An 18,974-nucleotide genomic window follows, 5' to 3' on the forward strand; every position below is an offset into this window, starting at 1 on the left:
TCTGATAAAACAGCTTTAGATGGGAGTGGAGTGGGAGTCTTCAACCACCCCCTCACATATTCACAGTTATGAAGTGGATTTGAGTGCATGGAGTTTTGGGGAAAATAGATCAAATGCAAGACCAAGTTCTAATGAAAAATGTTGAGATTGCGAATCAGGGAAGAATTAGATTAGTGAATGTGATTTGTCTGCCTAAAACAATATGATTTTTGGGCAAGTTTAAAACTGTTGACATTGGGAATTAACGGGATTGTATGAGGAATTGCATTCCAGATTACTTGTGCAGCTCGAGAGAAGTCTTGGAGTTTGGTGTAGGAGTTTAAAATTATGGAGAATTTTAATCTTAGATTATTGGAAGCGCAGAAGAGAGCAGGGATAGGGTAGCAGATGAAAATGTACTTTGTGGGAAATATTAGATTAAATTACATTCTGTAGTGAATGGGGAACCAGTGCGGAGACAGGCACAGGTTAGGGACATTGCTATAAGGCTAAGTGCCCACGATGCTGAAATGCTTTGGATTTTTCCTGAGCGTTTCTGCATCTCCCTGGCAGAAAAAACGCATGTGCTCGCGGTGGTGTAAAAGGACCTTTCATGACGTAATTTAGTCATGTGACAGGTCATGCGACCGCCATCGTCAGCGGTCACGTGACCTGTCACATGACTAAATGAGGTCATGGACGGTCCTTTTACACCATCGCGAGCCGCCGGGAAGCCAGGATGCACCGGAGAGAAGACCGGGGGCCATCAGAAGGTAAGTATAACGTTTATTTTTTATTTTAAATTCTTTTTTTTTTACAGGTACTATGTTACTCGGGTCTGTAGGAGAGTCTCCTCTTCTCCAGACCCGGGTACTATCTGCACATTGAATCGCAGAATATCCACATGTGCACATGTAGTCATGCGGATATTAGGTGATTTAATGCAAGTGAAAACTTTGCGATTATGCAAAATTAATGATAGTGCTGTGGATTTTTCCGCAATGATAATCCGCAGCGGAAATTTCCACAGCATGTGCACACCACATGCGGATTATCATTGGGGAACATGGCAGGCCTTCCACCAAGCGTTTTTTAAGCGTTTCCGCGGCGGAATTGCCGCTGCGGAAACGCTTAAAAAAAACGCATCGTGGGCACACAGCCTAAGAGTTGAACTTACACAAGGTATACTACATTTTCAAGTAGTGAGCTCTGGATGGTCTTATAAAGTCAAACCCCGATGATTCAACAGATAATTCACTTTCATTATTACCATGGTATAAGCATCATATATATATATATTAGCTGTCTGAAAATATTAACCATTACTTTTATCCTGAACAGTTTTATAACATGTTCCCTGGCATCATGAATTATCTACCAGGACCTCACCATCGCATTTTCAAAAATTTAGAAAAACTTAAAGACTTTGTGCTGGAGAATGTGATAGATCATCAGAAAACATTTCAGCCAGATTGTCCACGTGACTTCATAGACTGTTTCCTTATCAAAATGCAAAAGGTAAGTAAATAAATCAGATGCTCAAGAAATAGTTATCAATGAGAGACTCTGTGCTTTTTCACCTCTGTCTTTTTTTAATAATGTCTTCTGTATATAAAGCCTTTCGGTAAACCTAAGATAGGGTCATTGTATAGATGGCACTTCAACCTAAATTATTTAACCTACACCAACATAGAAGCATAAGCCATCACAGTATTTTTCTATTAATCTTCATTACATCAATTTAATTAAAATAGGTTAAAAAGGGAAAAACCAAGCAGAATAAACATCAATAATGGGTAATACCAATTCATCCCACAAGAGGGAGCTCAGACTCCCTACAAAAACGATGATAAATTTCAGTACAACAAATTTAAATTACTACCATAAAGGTTAGTATATCAAGGTATTTTTCAGAACCCAGGCATCCAAGCTCAAGTAGAGATATGGGTAAAGTGCATATATTTTTCCATCAACAGAGTGTATAATTGTAGGATCAAACAGAGCCCAATTTGTACATGTGTACTGAAGAAGGCAACGATATACAATGCCTATGTGGGTAATAAATCTTGCTATCTATAATATGAGGTTATACCTAGGTATGCATCTTAATAACCCACACTATAAAGTGCCTAGTACAGTTCAAAAAAATATATATGTATACATCTAGTAGCATGCAAAGTATATAGAAAATCCTCAACAGCAAGTGCCACATTATAAGGTGCCTAGAATAGTGCAAGGAGATATCTACTGTCATGCAAAGCAGCAAAGCATACCACATAAACAACAAACATAGAGAGCAGAGTGCTGGAGATGAACGGTACTAACATGAAGAGCAGAGTGCTAGAGATGACAGGTACGACCTGTTGCGGTGTCACTGGCCCCGATGCGCGTTTCGCGGTTACGTTCTTCCAGACCTATTCCCCTGGAAGAAGTTAACCGCAAAATGTATGCACTTTACCCATATCTCTACTTGAGCTTGGATGCCTTGGTTCTGAAAAATACCTTGATACGCTAATCTTTATGGTAGTAATTTAGATTTGTTGTACCGACATTTATCATAGTTTTTGTATATAGTCTGAGCTCCCCCTTGTGTGATGAATTGGTATTACCAGTTATTGGTGATTATTCTGTTTGGTTTTTCCCTTTTTCATCTATTTTAATTAAATTGATGTAATAAAGATTGATAGAAAAATACTGCGATGGCTTATGCTTCTATGTTGGTGTAGGTTAAATATAAATTATTTCGGCTGGTTTTAGGAGAAAGAAAATCCTACGAGCACCTTCAGCATGAAGACCCTTGTGATGACTACCCTAAATCTGTTTTTTGGAGGAACAGAAACTGTTAGCACTACTTTAAGATATGGGATCCTTATTCTGATGAAATACCCAGAAATCACAGGTAAGAAGTATCCTCAGCTGCATTATAAGTTTTCTATTGTCCAAAAACTTAATGGTAAACTCTGTTGTCCGAACCAGACTAAAACACACCCACCCATCCACTTGCATAGTTGTCTGCACATGCACATGACCCTTTTCACTAAAGTCTGTGGAGACCGCTTAGGCAAGCCAACTACTCAGCTAGACATCAAATTAAATAGCCACTTGTCATATAACTAGTAGTGTTGAGCGAGCACTAAAATGCTCGGGTGCTCGAAGCTCGGGCCGAGCTCACTGTGATACTCGGGTGCTCGACCCGAGCAATGAGCCCAATGTTAGTCTATGGGAGACCCGAACATTTTTGCGGCGGCACCCCCGGCAGTCTGTAGAAAGCCTAAAAGGTGCCCAAAACGATAGTGACAGTGCTCAAATGACATGGGGACAGCATGGGGATCGCCCCTGGAAGCATTTCTGACCCCCAGGTCACTGCTGTCAACAACGTGGTCAGAGATATTAAGCCACTTTTACGGTTTCACAATAAAACGTTCAAAAACGAAAGTGTAAGTGCTTTCCTGTGAAATATGTTAACCCCTTAACGACCATGGGTCTTTCTGTTTTTGTGTTTTCCTTTTTTGCTCCCCTTCTTCCCAGAGCCAGAACTTTTTTAATTTTCGTTCAATATGGCCATGTGAGGGCTTATTTTTTGCGGGACGAGTTGTACTTTTAAATACCATCACTGGTTTTACCATATCATGTGCTGGAAAATGGGAAAAAAATTCCAAGTGCAGTGAAACTGCAAAAAAAATGCAATTCCACAGTTGTTTTTTGGGTCCTTTTTTTACTCCGTTCACAGATTGCTAAAACTGACCTGCCATCATTATTTTCCAGGTCGTTACGAGTTCATAGACACCAAACATGTATAGGTTCTTTTTTATTTAAGTGGTGAAAAAAAAATCCAAAGCTTGCTAAAAAAAACAAAAAAAAATGACGCCATTTTCCGAGACCCTTAGCTTCTCCATTTTTCGGGATCTGGGGCCAGGTGAGGGCTTATTTTTTGCGTGCCGGGCTGAGGTTTTTATTTATACTATTTTGGGGTAGATCCGATGTTTTGATCGCCCGTTATTGCATTTTATTGCAAAGTTGTAGCGACCAAAAAAACGTAATTCTGGCGTTTAAAATTTTTTTCTCGTTACGCCGTTTACTGATTGTATTAATTCTTCTTTTATATTGATAGATCGGGCGATTTTGAATGCGGCGATACCAAATATGTGTATGTGGTTTTTTTTTTATATATATATATTTTATTTTGAATGGGGCGAAAGGGGGGTGACAAACTTTTATATATTTTTTATTTTTTTTATTCTTTTAAAAACTTTTTTTTTACACTTACTGCATGCTTCAATAGTCTCCAGAGGAGACTATAAGCAGCAGTTGTCTGATAGCTTCTACTGCATACAAGCGATGAGCAGATCGCTTGTATGCAGGAGAAATGCTCACTTGCTATGAGCGCTGACCACTAGGTGGCGCTCATAGCAATTGAGACATGACAACCACAGGCGTCTGCTCCAGACCCTGAGTTGTCATGCCCACCCATTGGTGACCCGCGATCACGTGACGGGGTCACTGATGGGCGGGGCTTAGGACTCCCGGAAGCGCAAGTTAAATGCCACTGTCAGAGATTTAACATGTTAACAGCCGCGGGTGGATTGCGATTCCAATAATTAGATGACATGTGCTCGCTTCAGTGCGGGCTCACCGCCGGAGCCCCCGCTGAACCGGCCTTCTCGACCTGGTGCGTACTATTACTGACCAGGTCGGAAACGGGTTAAGGAACATCCTTTCCAGGGTAAAGACTTGTGTATAAGGTAAAATAAATAATCAAAAACAAAAATACTCCTCCACACCTTGGGCTATGTTCACAAGTAGCATTTTTTATGCGTTTTTGCACGTTTGTATTGCTTTCAACCGTGACAAATGCATTCACCGGGAAATGTCATTTTAACATTTTACAACCTTATCTGGCCATGCATCTCTGACACCCAGGTCACTGCCTAAAAGTGTGCCCATCAGAAGTGATCCTTGCCGCATCAGAAGATGCAGACTTGCAACTATCCCCGTGCAAGTCCTTGTCCCAGGGCAGTGTTCAATTATACCTCCCCCATAACTTGCAATACAAGCGCAAGTATGCAGCCTGCCACCCACCCACCCCCAGGCTGCAATACCATACTGCTAGCTTGCTTGCACTTGAAATTGGGCCTTTTAGGCATGTGGAGGTGGAATCTGGCCACCACGTCATGGCTGCGTCGGTAGCCTGGGATTCATACGCAGTCCCCAGCCGCCCGGCGGACGGGTGTCCACGCTTGGTCCCCAGCCGCCAGGGGGCGGCCGGGTGTCCATACTCAGTCCCCAGCCGCCCCGCGGCCGGGTGCCCACACACAGTCCCCAGCCACGTGGGGGTGGCCGGGTGTCCATAAACGGTCCTCAGCCGCCCCTATTTGTCCCGGTGCGCCTTATACACAAGCGCGCATACCAAAACATTACCTGTGCCCTCCCCATTGCATTTAGTGGGAAGGACAGCCTAACCACAAACACATGGACAAGTGAATGTGGCCAGGAATGGTCCATCTCACTGACGCCTTCACACTGGGTTAATATTGTGGAAGCCGGGACACAGTTGGACACTGGGATGCAACACGTCCTCCAGACATAGAGGATTGCGGGTCCTGGGTCAATCAGGCTTCAACACAAAGTTCAGAAGGTAGACAGCAGCAGTGGTCGGCCTCCTACACAACGAGTAAATTATTTATGATCATGAGGCCATCCACCTCCTTATCTTTCTGTTCCTTGGAATGCAAGCGCATGTATGTAGTAGCAGCTAGGCCTGAGGTGGTCAGCGTTTTGGCGCATATTCTACCTCCTTCGAGGATTGCTGGATGTTTTCCTGCTACTATCCCAGTTCTATGACTCCCGTTAAAACAAAGCTTCAGGTGATAAATGATGGATGAGGTGGTGGCAAAGGAGAAAGAGCAGGAGGAACAGGGACCATTCACATCAATATCAGGCCAGTCAACCAGATATGTCTTGTAGGATATGTTTCTGTAACAAAAGGAGCGGTTCGGCTACACAGTTATAGGGCATACAGTGAGTGCAATGCCTACCAAAAATTTCGAGCCACTCCAATGCCCCTTGGAAATGACATGGAGGTCAGAGGGTGTTAACTAAACCTTTTTTTCGATTTATAGCAACTGGGTCTCCCGTGCACTGTTGGCCTAAGCAGTGAATGGAAGGTTTTCCAAAAATTATGAGGAACTGCAATGCCCCTTACAAGAGCCATGTGTGGCACCCCAGGGGTCTGGTCACCACAGTAATAGAGATATTACATCGGAGAGCAAGTGGGAGGTTTCCTGGTCAGGATCCCTTAAACATGCAACATCCTCCTGCCCCAGTCCTGGGAGGGGAGAATTCTGCCCTTATAAACTGGATCTGGGGCGGGGTTGAGTGAGTCAGAGAACAGTCAGAGTCAGAGTGAGAGCAAGGGAAAGTAACAGCAAGGAGCTCTGTAGGAGCTAGGAGCTAAAGACCAGGGGCTGGAAGCTGAGCAGAGCTCGCCCTGGCAGAAGACAATAGGAACCGGACACAGGAGTCCGAAGATGTGAGGACTTATATATCCAGCAGCAGAAACCAGCCGGCAGGGGATTTCAGGTCCTCTGGCCATAGAAGCCCGGAGGCTCAGTCACAAGCAAGGGACCAGCACCGCCGTCGTGGAGCGGAGGCTAACAGAAGGCCCCAAGTCACCAGCCATACGGGTGAGCACTACACGGTACACTCAGGGACATGGGCTACTTCTACCCGCTTACAGCAAGGTAGCCAGGAAGAGTGCAGACAGACGGGGAGGCCTACAACTCCACCTGGCCAGGGGAACTCCTGCTTGCTCACAGACTGACCAGGCCTCTTATGCTAGCCAGTACTCCCGGGAGGGTCTACCTTATAATCATCAGTAAAGACCCTGAACTGCACTGCAAAGACTCTGAGTCGTTCCTGCTGCGCTCATGCACCATCACCCCCATCATCCACACTCACTGCCCTGAGGCTATACTCCTCCCGAGGGGAGTTATCCCATTCTACGCTGCGCACACAACACCAGCCTCAGCGGTCTGCCTCGCAGCGGTGGTACTCCCTGACCGCAATCCACGGGTGGCGCAGTCGGACAATTAACCTCAAAACCTAAGAAAGACTGCCACTGGTTTGACCAGCCTGAGCCACGGGACCGGGTCACCGCCACGGAGACTACAGACCCCAGAGACCCGGCACCGGGTATCCCACACACGTGTACACACGGCCCAGGGGGGGCGTCACATGCAGTACAGCATATTACAAACATAAGTCCCATTATTGGGGAATGGGTGTCCCATAGTATTTGCTTATGCCTTGCAAGCAAAAGCTGCCAAAAATTAGGACGGAGCAACTTGCAATGCCCCTTACAAGAGCGATGCAGTACAGCATATTACAAACATAAGTCCCATTATTGGGGAGTGGGTCTCCCATAGTATTTCCTTATGCTTTCCCAGCAAAAGCTGCCAAAAATTAGGACGGAGCAACTTGCAATGCCCCTTACAAGAGCCATGCAGTACAGCATATTACAAACATAAGTCCCATTATTGGGGAGTGGGTGTCCCATAGTATTTGCTTATGCCTTGCAAGCAAAAGCTGCCAAAAACTAGGACGGAGCAACTTGCAATGCCCCTTACAAGAGCCATGCAGTACAGCATATTACAAACATAAGTCCTATTATTGGGGAGTGGGTCTCCCATAGTATTTGCTTATGCTTTCCCAGCAAAAGCTGCCAAAAATTAGGACGGAGCAACTTGCAATGCCCCTTACAAGAGCCATGCAGTAAAGCATATTACAAACATAAGTCCCATTATTGGGGAGTGGGTGTCCCATGGTATTTGCTTATGCTTTCCCAGCAAAAGCTGCCAAAAATTAGGACGGAGGAACTTGCAATGCTGGCACCCTGGTGGTATAGTGGTGGTGGAGCCTGAGGATAAGGAGAAGAAGATTAAACAGCCGAAACGAGGAAGCGTATACCCATGTGTGGGTGTGAAGCGGTGCATGTGAATACACCTCGCGAAATAACACAGTGGATTTGACTTTATGTTACTCTGCTGTCATTTGGTGGTGATGAGAAGTCTGGCCCAATCCAGCCCTTGTTCATTTTGATAAGGGTCAGCTTGTCAGCATTGTCAGTTGACAGGCGAGTGCGCTTATCAGTTATAATTCCCCCAGCGGCACTAAAAACACGCTCCGATAACACGCTAGCGGCAGGGCAGGCCAGGACATCCAAGGCGTACAGAGCGAGTTCATTCCAAGTGTCCAGCTTGGTTACCCAATAATTAAAAGGCACAGAGGAATCACGGAGGACACTGGTACGATCGGCAAGGTACTCCCTCACCATCTTTTGAAGCTTTCCACTCCTTGTGAGAGTACCCCGCGCCTCAGGGCCTGTAAGCTGGGCGGGTGTCAGAAAACTGTCCCAGAACGTTGACAGTGTTCCCCTGCCTCTGCTGGATTGGAGTTGCATCTCTCTCGCCTGTATGCCTTGGTTGGGCAACGAACTGTGACCTCTGCCGCTAGCGTGTTCAGATGGGAATTTTTTTAAGAGTTCTGCAGCAAGGGCCTTCTGGTATTGCCCCATTTTTGTAGACCTCTCCACCTCAGGAATAAGAGAGTGAAAGTTCTCCTTGTAGCGGGGGTCTAAAAGTGTCACCAGCCAGTAATGACTGTCACCCAACATTTTGACAACGCGAGGGTCACGGTTAAGGCAGCGTAACATAAAGTCAGCCATGCGTGCCAGACTGGTAACGGGCAAGATTTCCGTGTCCTCACCAAGATGATGACTGACCATGCTCTCCTCCTCCTCCTCCTCTTCCTCCTCCCCCCTGTCCTCAGGCCACCCATGCTGAACCGACGGTATGACACTTGTACAGGTACTACCGTCTACAATGCATGATAGCAGCTCCTGTTCTTCCTCCTCCTCCTCCTCCTCCTCTCACTCATTGTCCCCCAATGCACGTTGGGATGAGATGAGGCTGGGCTGTGTGTAATCGCCCGCTACGGCTTCGTAATCCATCTCATCATACTCTGGCTGCAATGCCTCCTCTTTAATTCTCTGCAGAGAGCATTGCAAAAGACAGACACGTGGGATGCTGACACTAATGATGGCATCATCGCCACTCACCATCTTGGTGGCCTCCTCAAAGTTTGTCAGGATGGTACATATGTCAGACATTCAGGTCCACTCCTGAGGTCTTATGTGTGGAGTCTGACCTGAATATCGACGGCCTTGTTGCAGCTGGTACTCCACAACTGCTCTCTTCTGCTCACAAATCCTCTGCAACATGTGGAGGGTAGAGTTCCAACGTGTGGGAACATCACAAACCAGTCGGTGTGCCGGAAGCTGCAAACGCTGCTGCAACACAGCAAGGGCGGCGGAAGCTGTAGCCGACTTGCAAAAATGAGCTGACAGGCGGCGTACTTTCACGAGCAGATCTGGCAACTTGGGGTACGATTTAAGAAACCGCTGAACCACGAGGTTAAGCACATGAGCCAGGCATGGTACGTATGTGATCTCACCTTGCCTCTGAGCCGCCACCAGGTTACGGCCATTGTCACACACGACCATGCCGGGAGGAAGGTTCAGCGGTCTCAGACACAGATCTGCCTGCTCTTTCACAGCTGTCCACAACTCACAAGCAGTTTGAGGTTAATCACCTAAGCTTATGAGTTTCAGCACAGCCTGTTGCCGCTTGGCGGAGGCAGTACTGCAATGCTTCCAGCTTGTAACTGATGTGGTGATATCTGAGATGGAGGCTGAACATGAGGAGGAGGATGCGCAGGAGCTGTACACTGTGGGGGCAACTCTGACTGACATAGGGCCCGCAATCCTCGGTGTGGGTAGGATGTGTTCCGTCCCAAGGTCCGACTAGGTCCCGGCTTCCACTATGTTTACCCAGTGTGCCGTCAGAGAGATGTACCGTCCCTGGCCAGAAGCACTTGTCCACGTGTCCGTTGTCAGGTGGACTCTCCCAGTAACTGCGTTGTTGAGGGCATGGCAGATGCTTTGGGACACGTGCTTGTGTAGTGCGGGGAAGGCACACCGGGCAAAATAGTGTCGGCTGGGGACCGAGTACCGAGGGACGGCCACCGCCATAAGATTGCGGAAGGATTCCGTCTCCACCAGCCTAAAAGGCAGCATTTCCAATGCAAGCAGTCGTGAAATGTGCGAAATTAGGACTGTGGCCTGTGGGGCGTTAGCTGTGAATTTCCGCTTTCGTTCAAAGGTCTGGGATATGGACAATTGAACGCTGCGGTGGGACGTGGACGTGGACGTTGATGCTGTTTCTTGAGAAACTGCCATAACAAGTGAAGACTGAGAGGAGGGGGCATCTTTACATGCAGTATGGACAGGGGATTGCCTTGCACACACAACAGGGGGTTCTATTGCACGCACAACAGTGGAAGAAGCAGTGGTGACACCCGCTGACACTGGTCGTGGACCCTGGGTTTCGCCCCACAAAGTCGGGTGCTTTGCTGCCATGTGCCTGATCATGCTGGTGGTGGTCAGGCTGGTAGTTTTGTCACCCCTGCTGATGCTGGCATGGCAGGAGGAACATATGGCCTTTTTGGGGTTATCAGCAGAGTCTTAAAAAAAATTCCAGACTCTGGAAGACCTACCGCTTGTACTGGCAACGTCCCTCGTGTTGGTGTTACGGAGAACGGTTGCCTGCCTTCTGTCTGCAGCCACCACACTGCTTCTTCCTGCCTGCTGGGGTACTCTGCCTCCCTCCCCCTGTGTGCTGCTGGCCTCACTCTGCATGTCCTCCTACCACGTTGGGTCAGTTACTAGATCATCCACCACCTCCTCCTCTTCCACTTGCGCACCATGATCCTCCTCCTCACTTCCTGGCAATTGTGTCTCGTCATCGTCCACCTCTTGTGACAGATTGCCAACGTCGACTTCCTGTGGCCGTGGCTGTTCAAGTATTTGGGCATCGCAACATGGGATCTCCTCTTCCACCACTTCAAGCGTATCAGGCGAGGGGCCCAAATATAGAAATGGACCAGTGAACAGCTCTTCAGAGTGTCCAAGTGTGGGATCACTTGCTGTCTGATGACACTCGGCATGGTGGGAGGAAGGAGCATCAGGGTGAGGAGGAGTATGCGGTTGAGACTCACGGCTACTAAGAGTTGACCGTGTGGAAGACAGACCGGAGGTCGTGGTGCCCAGGTAACTGGAAGTATTGTCTGCTATCCAATTAATAACCTGTTCACACTGATCAGTTCTCAATACTGGTGTTGTTCTGTGCTTCCCTAGTAATTCGGTCAAGAAGTGGGAGCGAGAAGATGTGGCTGTTGGTTGTGGCACATTTTCACCTTGGCCACGGCCCCGTCCTCTGCACGAACCATCACCAGAACGTCCACTTCCACGTCCCTTGAAACGCGCCTTGCCCATTGTAAATGAAGTAAAATAGCTTACACTTGCACTATCAATGGAAAAAGGGTAATAAAGAGTAGATTAGAACCGTGGAAGAGGAAAACCACAGTTATTGTTTACTGGGGTATACCACACTTTTTTAAATAGAGATATTTGCGGCTGAACAGTGAGCGACACACTCAAACTGCTTTTTTTTTTTAGATACCAAAGGCCCAAAACTGGATAGTACAGCGATTTGACCCGTGGAACTGCAAAACCACACTGGGATGTCGGGCCTACACAAGACTATTTTCAACAGATATATTTTTGTGTCACAACAGTCAGGAGGCACTACTGTTTTTCTTTATGGAAAAAACTACCAAAACCTGAATAATAGAGATTTTTTACCGTGGGATGGCAAAACCACAGTTATTGTTTACTGGGGTATACCACACTTTTTTAAATAGAGATATTTGCGGCTGAACAGTGAGCGACACACTCAAACTGCTTTTTTTTTAGATACCAAAGGCCCAAAACTGGATAGTACAGCGATTTGACCTGTGGAACTGCGAAACCACACTGGGATGTCGGGCCTACACAAGACTATTTTCAACAGATATATTTTTGTGTCACAACAGTCAGGAGACACTACTGTTTTTCTTTACAGAAAAAACTACCAAAACCTGAATAATAGAGATTTTTTACCGTGGGATGGCAAAACCACAGTTATTGTTTACTGGGGTATACCACACTTTTTGAAATAGAGATATTTGCGGCTGAACAGTGAGCGACACACTCAAACTGTTTTTTTTAGATACAAATGGCCCAAAAGTGGATAATACAGAGGTTTGAACCGTGAAACTGCAAAGCCACACTTGTATTTCTCGGGCCTACACCAGACTATTTTCAACAGATATATTTGTGTCTGAACAATCAGGAGACACTATTTATTTTTTACGGCAAAAAATGCCAAAAGCAGGATAATAGAGATGTTTTACCGTGGAACAGCAAAACCACAGTTATAATTTACTGATGTATACCAGACTTTTTTGAATATATATATATTTGCGGCTGAACAGTGAGCGACACACTCAAACTGTTTTTTTTAGATACAAATGGCCGAAAAGTGGATAATACAGAGGTTTGAACCGTGGAACTGCAAAACCACACTTCTATTTCTCTGGCCTACACCAGACTATTTTCAACAGATATATTTGTGTCTGAAAAATCAGAGGCACACTTTTTTTTATTTTTTGGGGGGGGGGACACCAAAAGGTTAATAAGATGGGTATTTGTACATTGTGAAGGAGGAAAAAAAAAAGAGGATTTAGATAAAAAAAAAGGATTTTTCCTGGCCCCCGGGACCTGGAGCTAATTCCAGCAATTTCAGCAACAGGAGCAGCACACAGGACTGTAATGCAGCGTTTGCTGGTATAACCACTGCGTCTCCTATACAGCCTGCCTGCCTGATATACCTGGGATGGATATTAGTCCTGAGAAGGACTGTTTGTTTGATCTGACAGCCTTTCCAGACCCTACACTAACTATTTTGCAGGATATATCTCTCCCTAAATCAGTAGCGCTGTCCCTACACTGTCTGATCCGGAACGACTGTGTCCAAGATGGCGGCGCCCGGTTTTAAATATTCGAGGTGACGCTGTGCGGCCAGCCAATCACTGTAATGCCCACAAACAACATGGCTGCGGCATTACAGTGACTGGCTGGCAATCCCTGCATGATCATTGGCTCTGTAAAGAGCGCCAAACATGCAGGGCGGAGACCCGAGCTCCCGCCTGAGTAACCCGGAAATGCTCGGTGCTCGCCGAACATCCCGAGTAGCGTGATGCTCGGGCGAGTACCGAGCAGTGTCGAGCATGTTCGCTCAACACTAATAACTAGGAATTGCCAGGTATCCAGCAAAAATCCAACAGTGGAGACATAACATGGAGCTTGATGGGCCACAATTAGTGTTGAGCGATACCTTCCGATATCAGGAAATATCGTATCGGATTGGATCGGGCCGATACCCAAAAAGTATCGGATATCGCCGATTCCGATACCGGAAACCAATGCAAGTCAATGGGACACAAATATTGGAATGAAAATAAACCCTTTCTTTCCTTGTAGGTTAATTCTACATGAAGGAAAACAACTAAGAATAATGTAGAATGACATGAAAAGCCGGCAATTCATCAGCGGCATTCACCGGTACCCGACAATTTACAACAGAAAGAATAGAGCTTCACACATAGATTAGATAGATAGAAACATGTCAGTCACATATATATGAAGTACAGTGACAGTGTTGCTTACTGTACTTGTCATTTAGTGTAAAGGATTTATTAAAAAAAATATTAGTGTTTTCGTGCACCGTCTCTTTAAAAAAGCCGGCCGGCAATTCAGCAGCGGTACCCGACAATTTATAACAGACAGAATAGAGCTTCACACATAGATTAGATAGATAGAAACATGTCAGCCACATATATAAGAAGTATAGTGATAGTGTTGCTTACTGTACTTGTCATTTAGTGTAAAGGATTTATTTAAAAAAATAATAGTGTTTTCATGCACCATCTCTTTAAGAAAGCCGGCCGGCAATTCAGCATCTGTACCCGACAATTTAGAATAGAAAGAATAGAGAATCACACATAGATTAGATAGATAGAAACATGTCAGTCACATATATATGAAGTACAGTGACAGTGTTGCTTACTGTACTTGTCATTTAGTGTAAAGGATTTATTTAAAAAAATAATAGTGTTTTCATGCACCGTCTCTTTAAGAAAGCCGGCCGGCAATTCAGCATCTGTACCCGACAATTTAGAATAGAAAGAATAGAGAATCACACATAGATTAGATAGATAGAAACATGTCAGTCACATATATATGAAGTACAGTGACAGTGTTGATTACTGTACTTGTCATTTAGTGTTAAAATAAAGGATTTATTTAAAAAAAAATTGGCGTGGGGTTCCCCTTAATTTTAGGCTCTAGCGGAGGTTAAGCAGACAGCTGGGGCAAATGTTTGAAGCCTGGGAAGGGGGTAATACCCACGGAGCTTCCCAGGCTACTAATATCAGCCCCCAGCTGAATACCTAGCCTTTACTAGCTATTAAAATGGGGGAACCCCCCCAAAAAAAATAACGTGGGGTCCCCCCTAATTTAATAGCTAGCACAGGCTAGGCAGACAGCTGGGGGCTGATATTAATAGCCCAGGAAGGGTGCCATGAATATTGGCCCCCTCCCAGGCTAGAAACACCAGCCGTCAGCCGCCCCAGAAATGGCGCATCCATAGGATGCGCCAATTCTGGCACTTAGCCTCGCTCTTCCACGCTGCCCTGGTGCGGTGGCAGGGGGTAATAGGGTTGGGGTTGATGTCAGCTTATAATGCCAGCTGACATCAAGCCCAGGTTAGTAATGGAGAGGCGTCTATAAGACACCCCCATTACTAACCCCATAGTCAAAGTTAAAAGAAAACACAAACACCCAGAATAAAGTCCTTTAATTGAAATAAACACACAATTCTTTATTGTTCTAAATTAAACCATACTTACCATCACGCCCATTCCAGCTGAAGCCAACGATCTCCTGCAATAAAAGTAAAATAATAAAGCAACCTCATCCTTACCTTTCCATGGCTCCCACGACAGCTTCAGCTCTGCTACATCGAGATGACAGGCTGGACCGCAGCAGAACGCTGCCATCCAGCCTGTCATCCCGCAGACACTGAGAAGCGCAGGCATACTTCCACTCCTCAGTGTCTGGCTGTGACGGCATCCAGATGAGCCGACAATGAACTCGGCTCACCTCATGTACGTCACTGACAGCGTGGGAGAATTCTCCTACACTCAGCGCTTCAGTGTGAGAATTTTCCCACGCTGTCAGTGACGTGCATGAGGTGAGGTCATGTCCAATGAACTCGGCGCACCTCATGCACGTCACTGACAGCGTGGGAAAATTCTCACGCTGAAGCGCTGAGTGCAGGAGAATTTTCCCACGCTGTCAGTGATGTGCATGAGGTGAGCTGAGTTCATTGGACATGACCTCGGCTCATCTGGATGCCGTCACAGCGAGACACTGAGGAGCGCAAGCATGCCTGCGCTTCTCAGTGTCTGCGGGATGACAGGCTGGATAGCAGCGTTCTGCTGCGGTCCAGCCTGTCATCTCGATGTAGCAGAGCTGAAGCTGTCCTGGGAACCATGGAAAGGTAAGGATGAGGTTGCTTTATTATTTTACTTTTATTGCAGGAGATCGTTGGCTTCAGCTGGAATGGGCGTGACTGTAAGTATGGTTTAATTTAGAACAATAAAGAATTGTGTGTTTATTTCAATTAAAGGACTTTTTTCTGGGTGTTGTGTTTTTTTAAATACTTTACTAGAAATTCATGGTGGTCATGTCTAATATTGGCGTGACCCCATGAATTTCGGGCTTAGGGCCAGCTGATAATGCCAAGCTGGCCTTAACCCCTTTATTACCCAGTGAGCCACCGCACCAGGGCCCTGGATGAGTTGGGTACAGCGCCAGAAGATGGCGCTTCTATGAACGCGCCATTTTCTGGGGCGGCTGCGGACTGCAATTTGCAGCGGGGGTGGCCCAGAAAGCTTGGGTCTCCCTGCGCTGCGGATTCCAGCCCCCAGCTGCCTAGTTGTATCTGGCTGGGCACAAAAATAGGGCGAAGCCCCACGCATTTTTTTTTTAAATTATTTCATGAAATTCATGGAATAATTAAGAAAAAAAGGGCTTCCCTATATTGTTGTGTCCAACCAGGTACAAATAGGCAGCTGGTGGTTGGGGGCAGCCCATTCCTGCCTGCTGTACCTGGCTGGACACAAATATAGTGCGAAGCCCCACGTCAATTTTTTTTTAATTATTTCATGAAATAATTTTTTTAAAAAAGGGCTTCCCTATATTGTTGTGTCCGGCCAGGTACAAATAGGCAGCTGGTGGTTGGGTGCAGCCCGTTCCTGCCTGCTGTACCTGGCTGGACACAAATATAGTGCGAAGCCCCACGTCAGTTTTTTTTAAATCATTTCAGGAAATTCATGAAATAATTAAAAAAAATTGATGTGGGGCTTCGCCCTATATTTGTGTCCAGTCAGGTACAGCAGGCAGGAACGGGCTGCCCCCAACCACCAGCTGCCTATTTGTACCTGGCCGGACACAACAATATAGGGAAGGCCTTTTTTTCTTAATTATTCCATGAATTTCATGAATTTAAAAAAAAAAAAAGTGGAGCTTCGCCCTATTTTTGTGTCCAGCCAGGTACAACTAGGCAGCTGGGGGCTGGAATCTGCAGCGCAGGGAGGCCCAAGCTTTCTGGGCCCCACCCGCTGCAAATTGCAGTCCGCAGCCGCCCCGGAAAATGGCGCGTTCATAGAAGCGCCATCTTCTGGCGCTGTACCCAACTCATCCAGGGCCCTGGTGCGGTGGCTCACTGGGTAATAAAGGGAGTTAAGGCCAGCTTGGCATTATCAGCTAGCCCTAAGCCCGAAATTCATGGGGTCACGCCAATATTAGACATGACCACCATGAATTTCTAGTAAAGTATTTAAAAAAAACACAAACACCCAGAAAAAAGTCCTTTAATTGAAATAAACACACAATTCTTTATTGTTCTAAATTAAACCATACTTACCATCATGCCCATTCCAGCTGAAGCCAACGATCTCCTGCAATAAAAGAAAAATAATAAAGCAACCTCATCCTTACCTTTCCATGGCTCCCACGACGGCTCCAGCTCTGCTACATCGAGATGACAGGCTGGACCGCAGCAGAACGCTGCCATCCAGCCTGTCATCCCGCAGACACTGAGAAGCGCAGGCATACTTCCACTCCTCAGTGTCTGGCTGTGACGGCATCCAGATGAGCCGACAATGAACTCGGCTCACCTCATGTACGTCACTGACAGCGTGGGAGAATTCTCCTACACTCAGCGCTTCAGTGTGAGAATTTTCCCACGCTGTCAGTGACGTGCATGAGGTGAGGTCATGTCCAATGAACTCGGCGCACCTCATGCACGTCACTGACAGCGTGGGAAAATTCTCACGCTGAAGCGCTGAGTGCAGGAGAATTTTCCCACGCTGTCAGTGATGTGCATGAGGTGAGCTGAGTTCATTGGACATGACCTCGGCTCATCTGGATGCCGTCACAGCGAGACACTGAGGAGCGCAAGCATGCCTGCGCTTCTCAGTGTCTGCGGGATGACAGGCTGGATGGCAGCGTTCTGCTGCGGTCCAGCCTGTCATCTCGATGTAGCAGAGCTGAAGCTGTCCTGGGAACCATGGAAAGGTAAGGATGAGGTTGCTTTATTATTTTACTTTTATTGCAGGAGATCGTTGGCTTCAGCTGGAATGGGCGTGACTGTAAGTATGGTTTAATTTAGAACAATAAAGAATTGTGTCTTTATTTCAATTAAAGGACTTTTTTCTGGGTGTTTGTGTTTTTTTTAAATACTTTACTAGAAATTCATGGTGGTCATGTCTAATATTGGCGTGACCCCATGAATTTCGGGCTTAGGGCCAGCTGATAATGCCAAGCTGGCCTTAACCCCTTTATTACCCAGTGAGCCACCGCACCAGGGCCCTGGATGAGTTGGGTACAGCGCCAGAAGATGGCGCTTCTATGAACGCGCCATTTTCCGGGGCGGCTGTGGACTGCAATTTGCAGCGGGTGGGGCCCAGAAAGCTTGGGCCTCCCTGCGCTGCGGATTCCAGCCCCCAGCTGCCTTGTTGTACCTGGCTGGACACAAAAATAGGGCGAAGCCCTACGTATTTTTTTTTTAAATTTTTTCATGAAATTCATGGAATAATTAAGAAAAAAAGGGCTTCCCTATATTGTTGTGTCCGGCTAGGTACAAATAGGCAGCTGGTGGTTGGGGGCAGCCCGTTCCTGCCTGCTGTACCTGACTGGACACAAATATAGGGCGAAGCCCCACATAATTTTTTTTTAATTATTTCATGAATTTCCTGAAATAATTAAAAAAAAATTGACGTGGGGCTTTGCACTATATTTGGGTCCAGCCAGGTACAGCAGGCAGGAACGGGCTGCCCCCAACCACCAGCTGCCTATTTGTACCTGGTTGGACACAACAATATAGGGAAGCCCTTTTTTTCTTAATTATTCCATGAATTTCATGAAATAATAAAAAAAAAAAAAAACGTGGAGCTTCTCCCTATTTTTGTGTCCAGCCAGGTACAACTAGGCAGCTGGGGGATGGAATCTGCAGCGCAGGGAGGCCCAAGCTTTCTGCCCCCCGCTGAAAATTGCAGTCCGCAGCCGCCCCGGAAAATGGCGCGTTCATAGAAGCTGGATGCTGTACCTGGCTGGCATACAAAAATATGGCGAAGCCCACGTCAAAAGTTTTGGGAAAAATTAATTAAAAAATAAATAATAATTTAGGGACTGCATCTTTATTAACTCCTCAAATGTCATTTAGTGTTAAAATAATGGATTTATTTAAAAAAAAAATGGCGTGGGATCCCCCATAATTTTAGTCTCTAGAGGAGGTTAAGCAGACGGCTGGGGCAGATGTTTGAAGCCTGGGAAGGGGGTAAAACCCACGGAGCTTCCCAGGCTACTAATATCAGCCCCCAGCTGAATACCTAGCCTTTACTAGCTATTAAAATGGGGGACCCCCCCCCAAAAA

General features: G+C 46.4%; 1 protein-coding gene across 1 annotated transcript in view; it reads left to right on the top strand.

The window, feature by feature from the left end:
• Positions 1–18,974, top strand: part of LOC141154939 (cytochrome P450 2F3-like) — a 61,545-nt gene that overhangs the window by 32,945 nt on the left and 9,626 nt on the right. The window contains exons 6-7 of the mRNA XM_073641506.1: positions 1,321–1,497; positions 2,737–2,878. Coding sequence (XP_073497607.1) covers positions 1,321–1,497; positions 2,737–2,878 — 319 coding nt within the window. The remainder of the gene's footprint in view (positions 1–1,320; positions 1,498–2,736; positions 2,879–18,974) is intronic.

This window comes from Phyllobates terribilis, unplaced genomic scaffold (genome assembly GCF_046119375.1).
Source record: "Phyllobates terribilis strain yellow unplaced genomic scaffold, ASM4611937v1 Scaffold_7__3_contigs__length_470593459, whole genome shotgun sequence".
NCBI lineage: Eukaryota > Metazoa > Chordata > Amphibia > Anura > Dendrobatidae > Phyllobates > Phyllobates terribilis.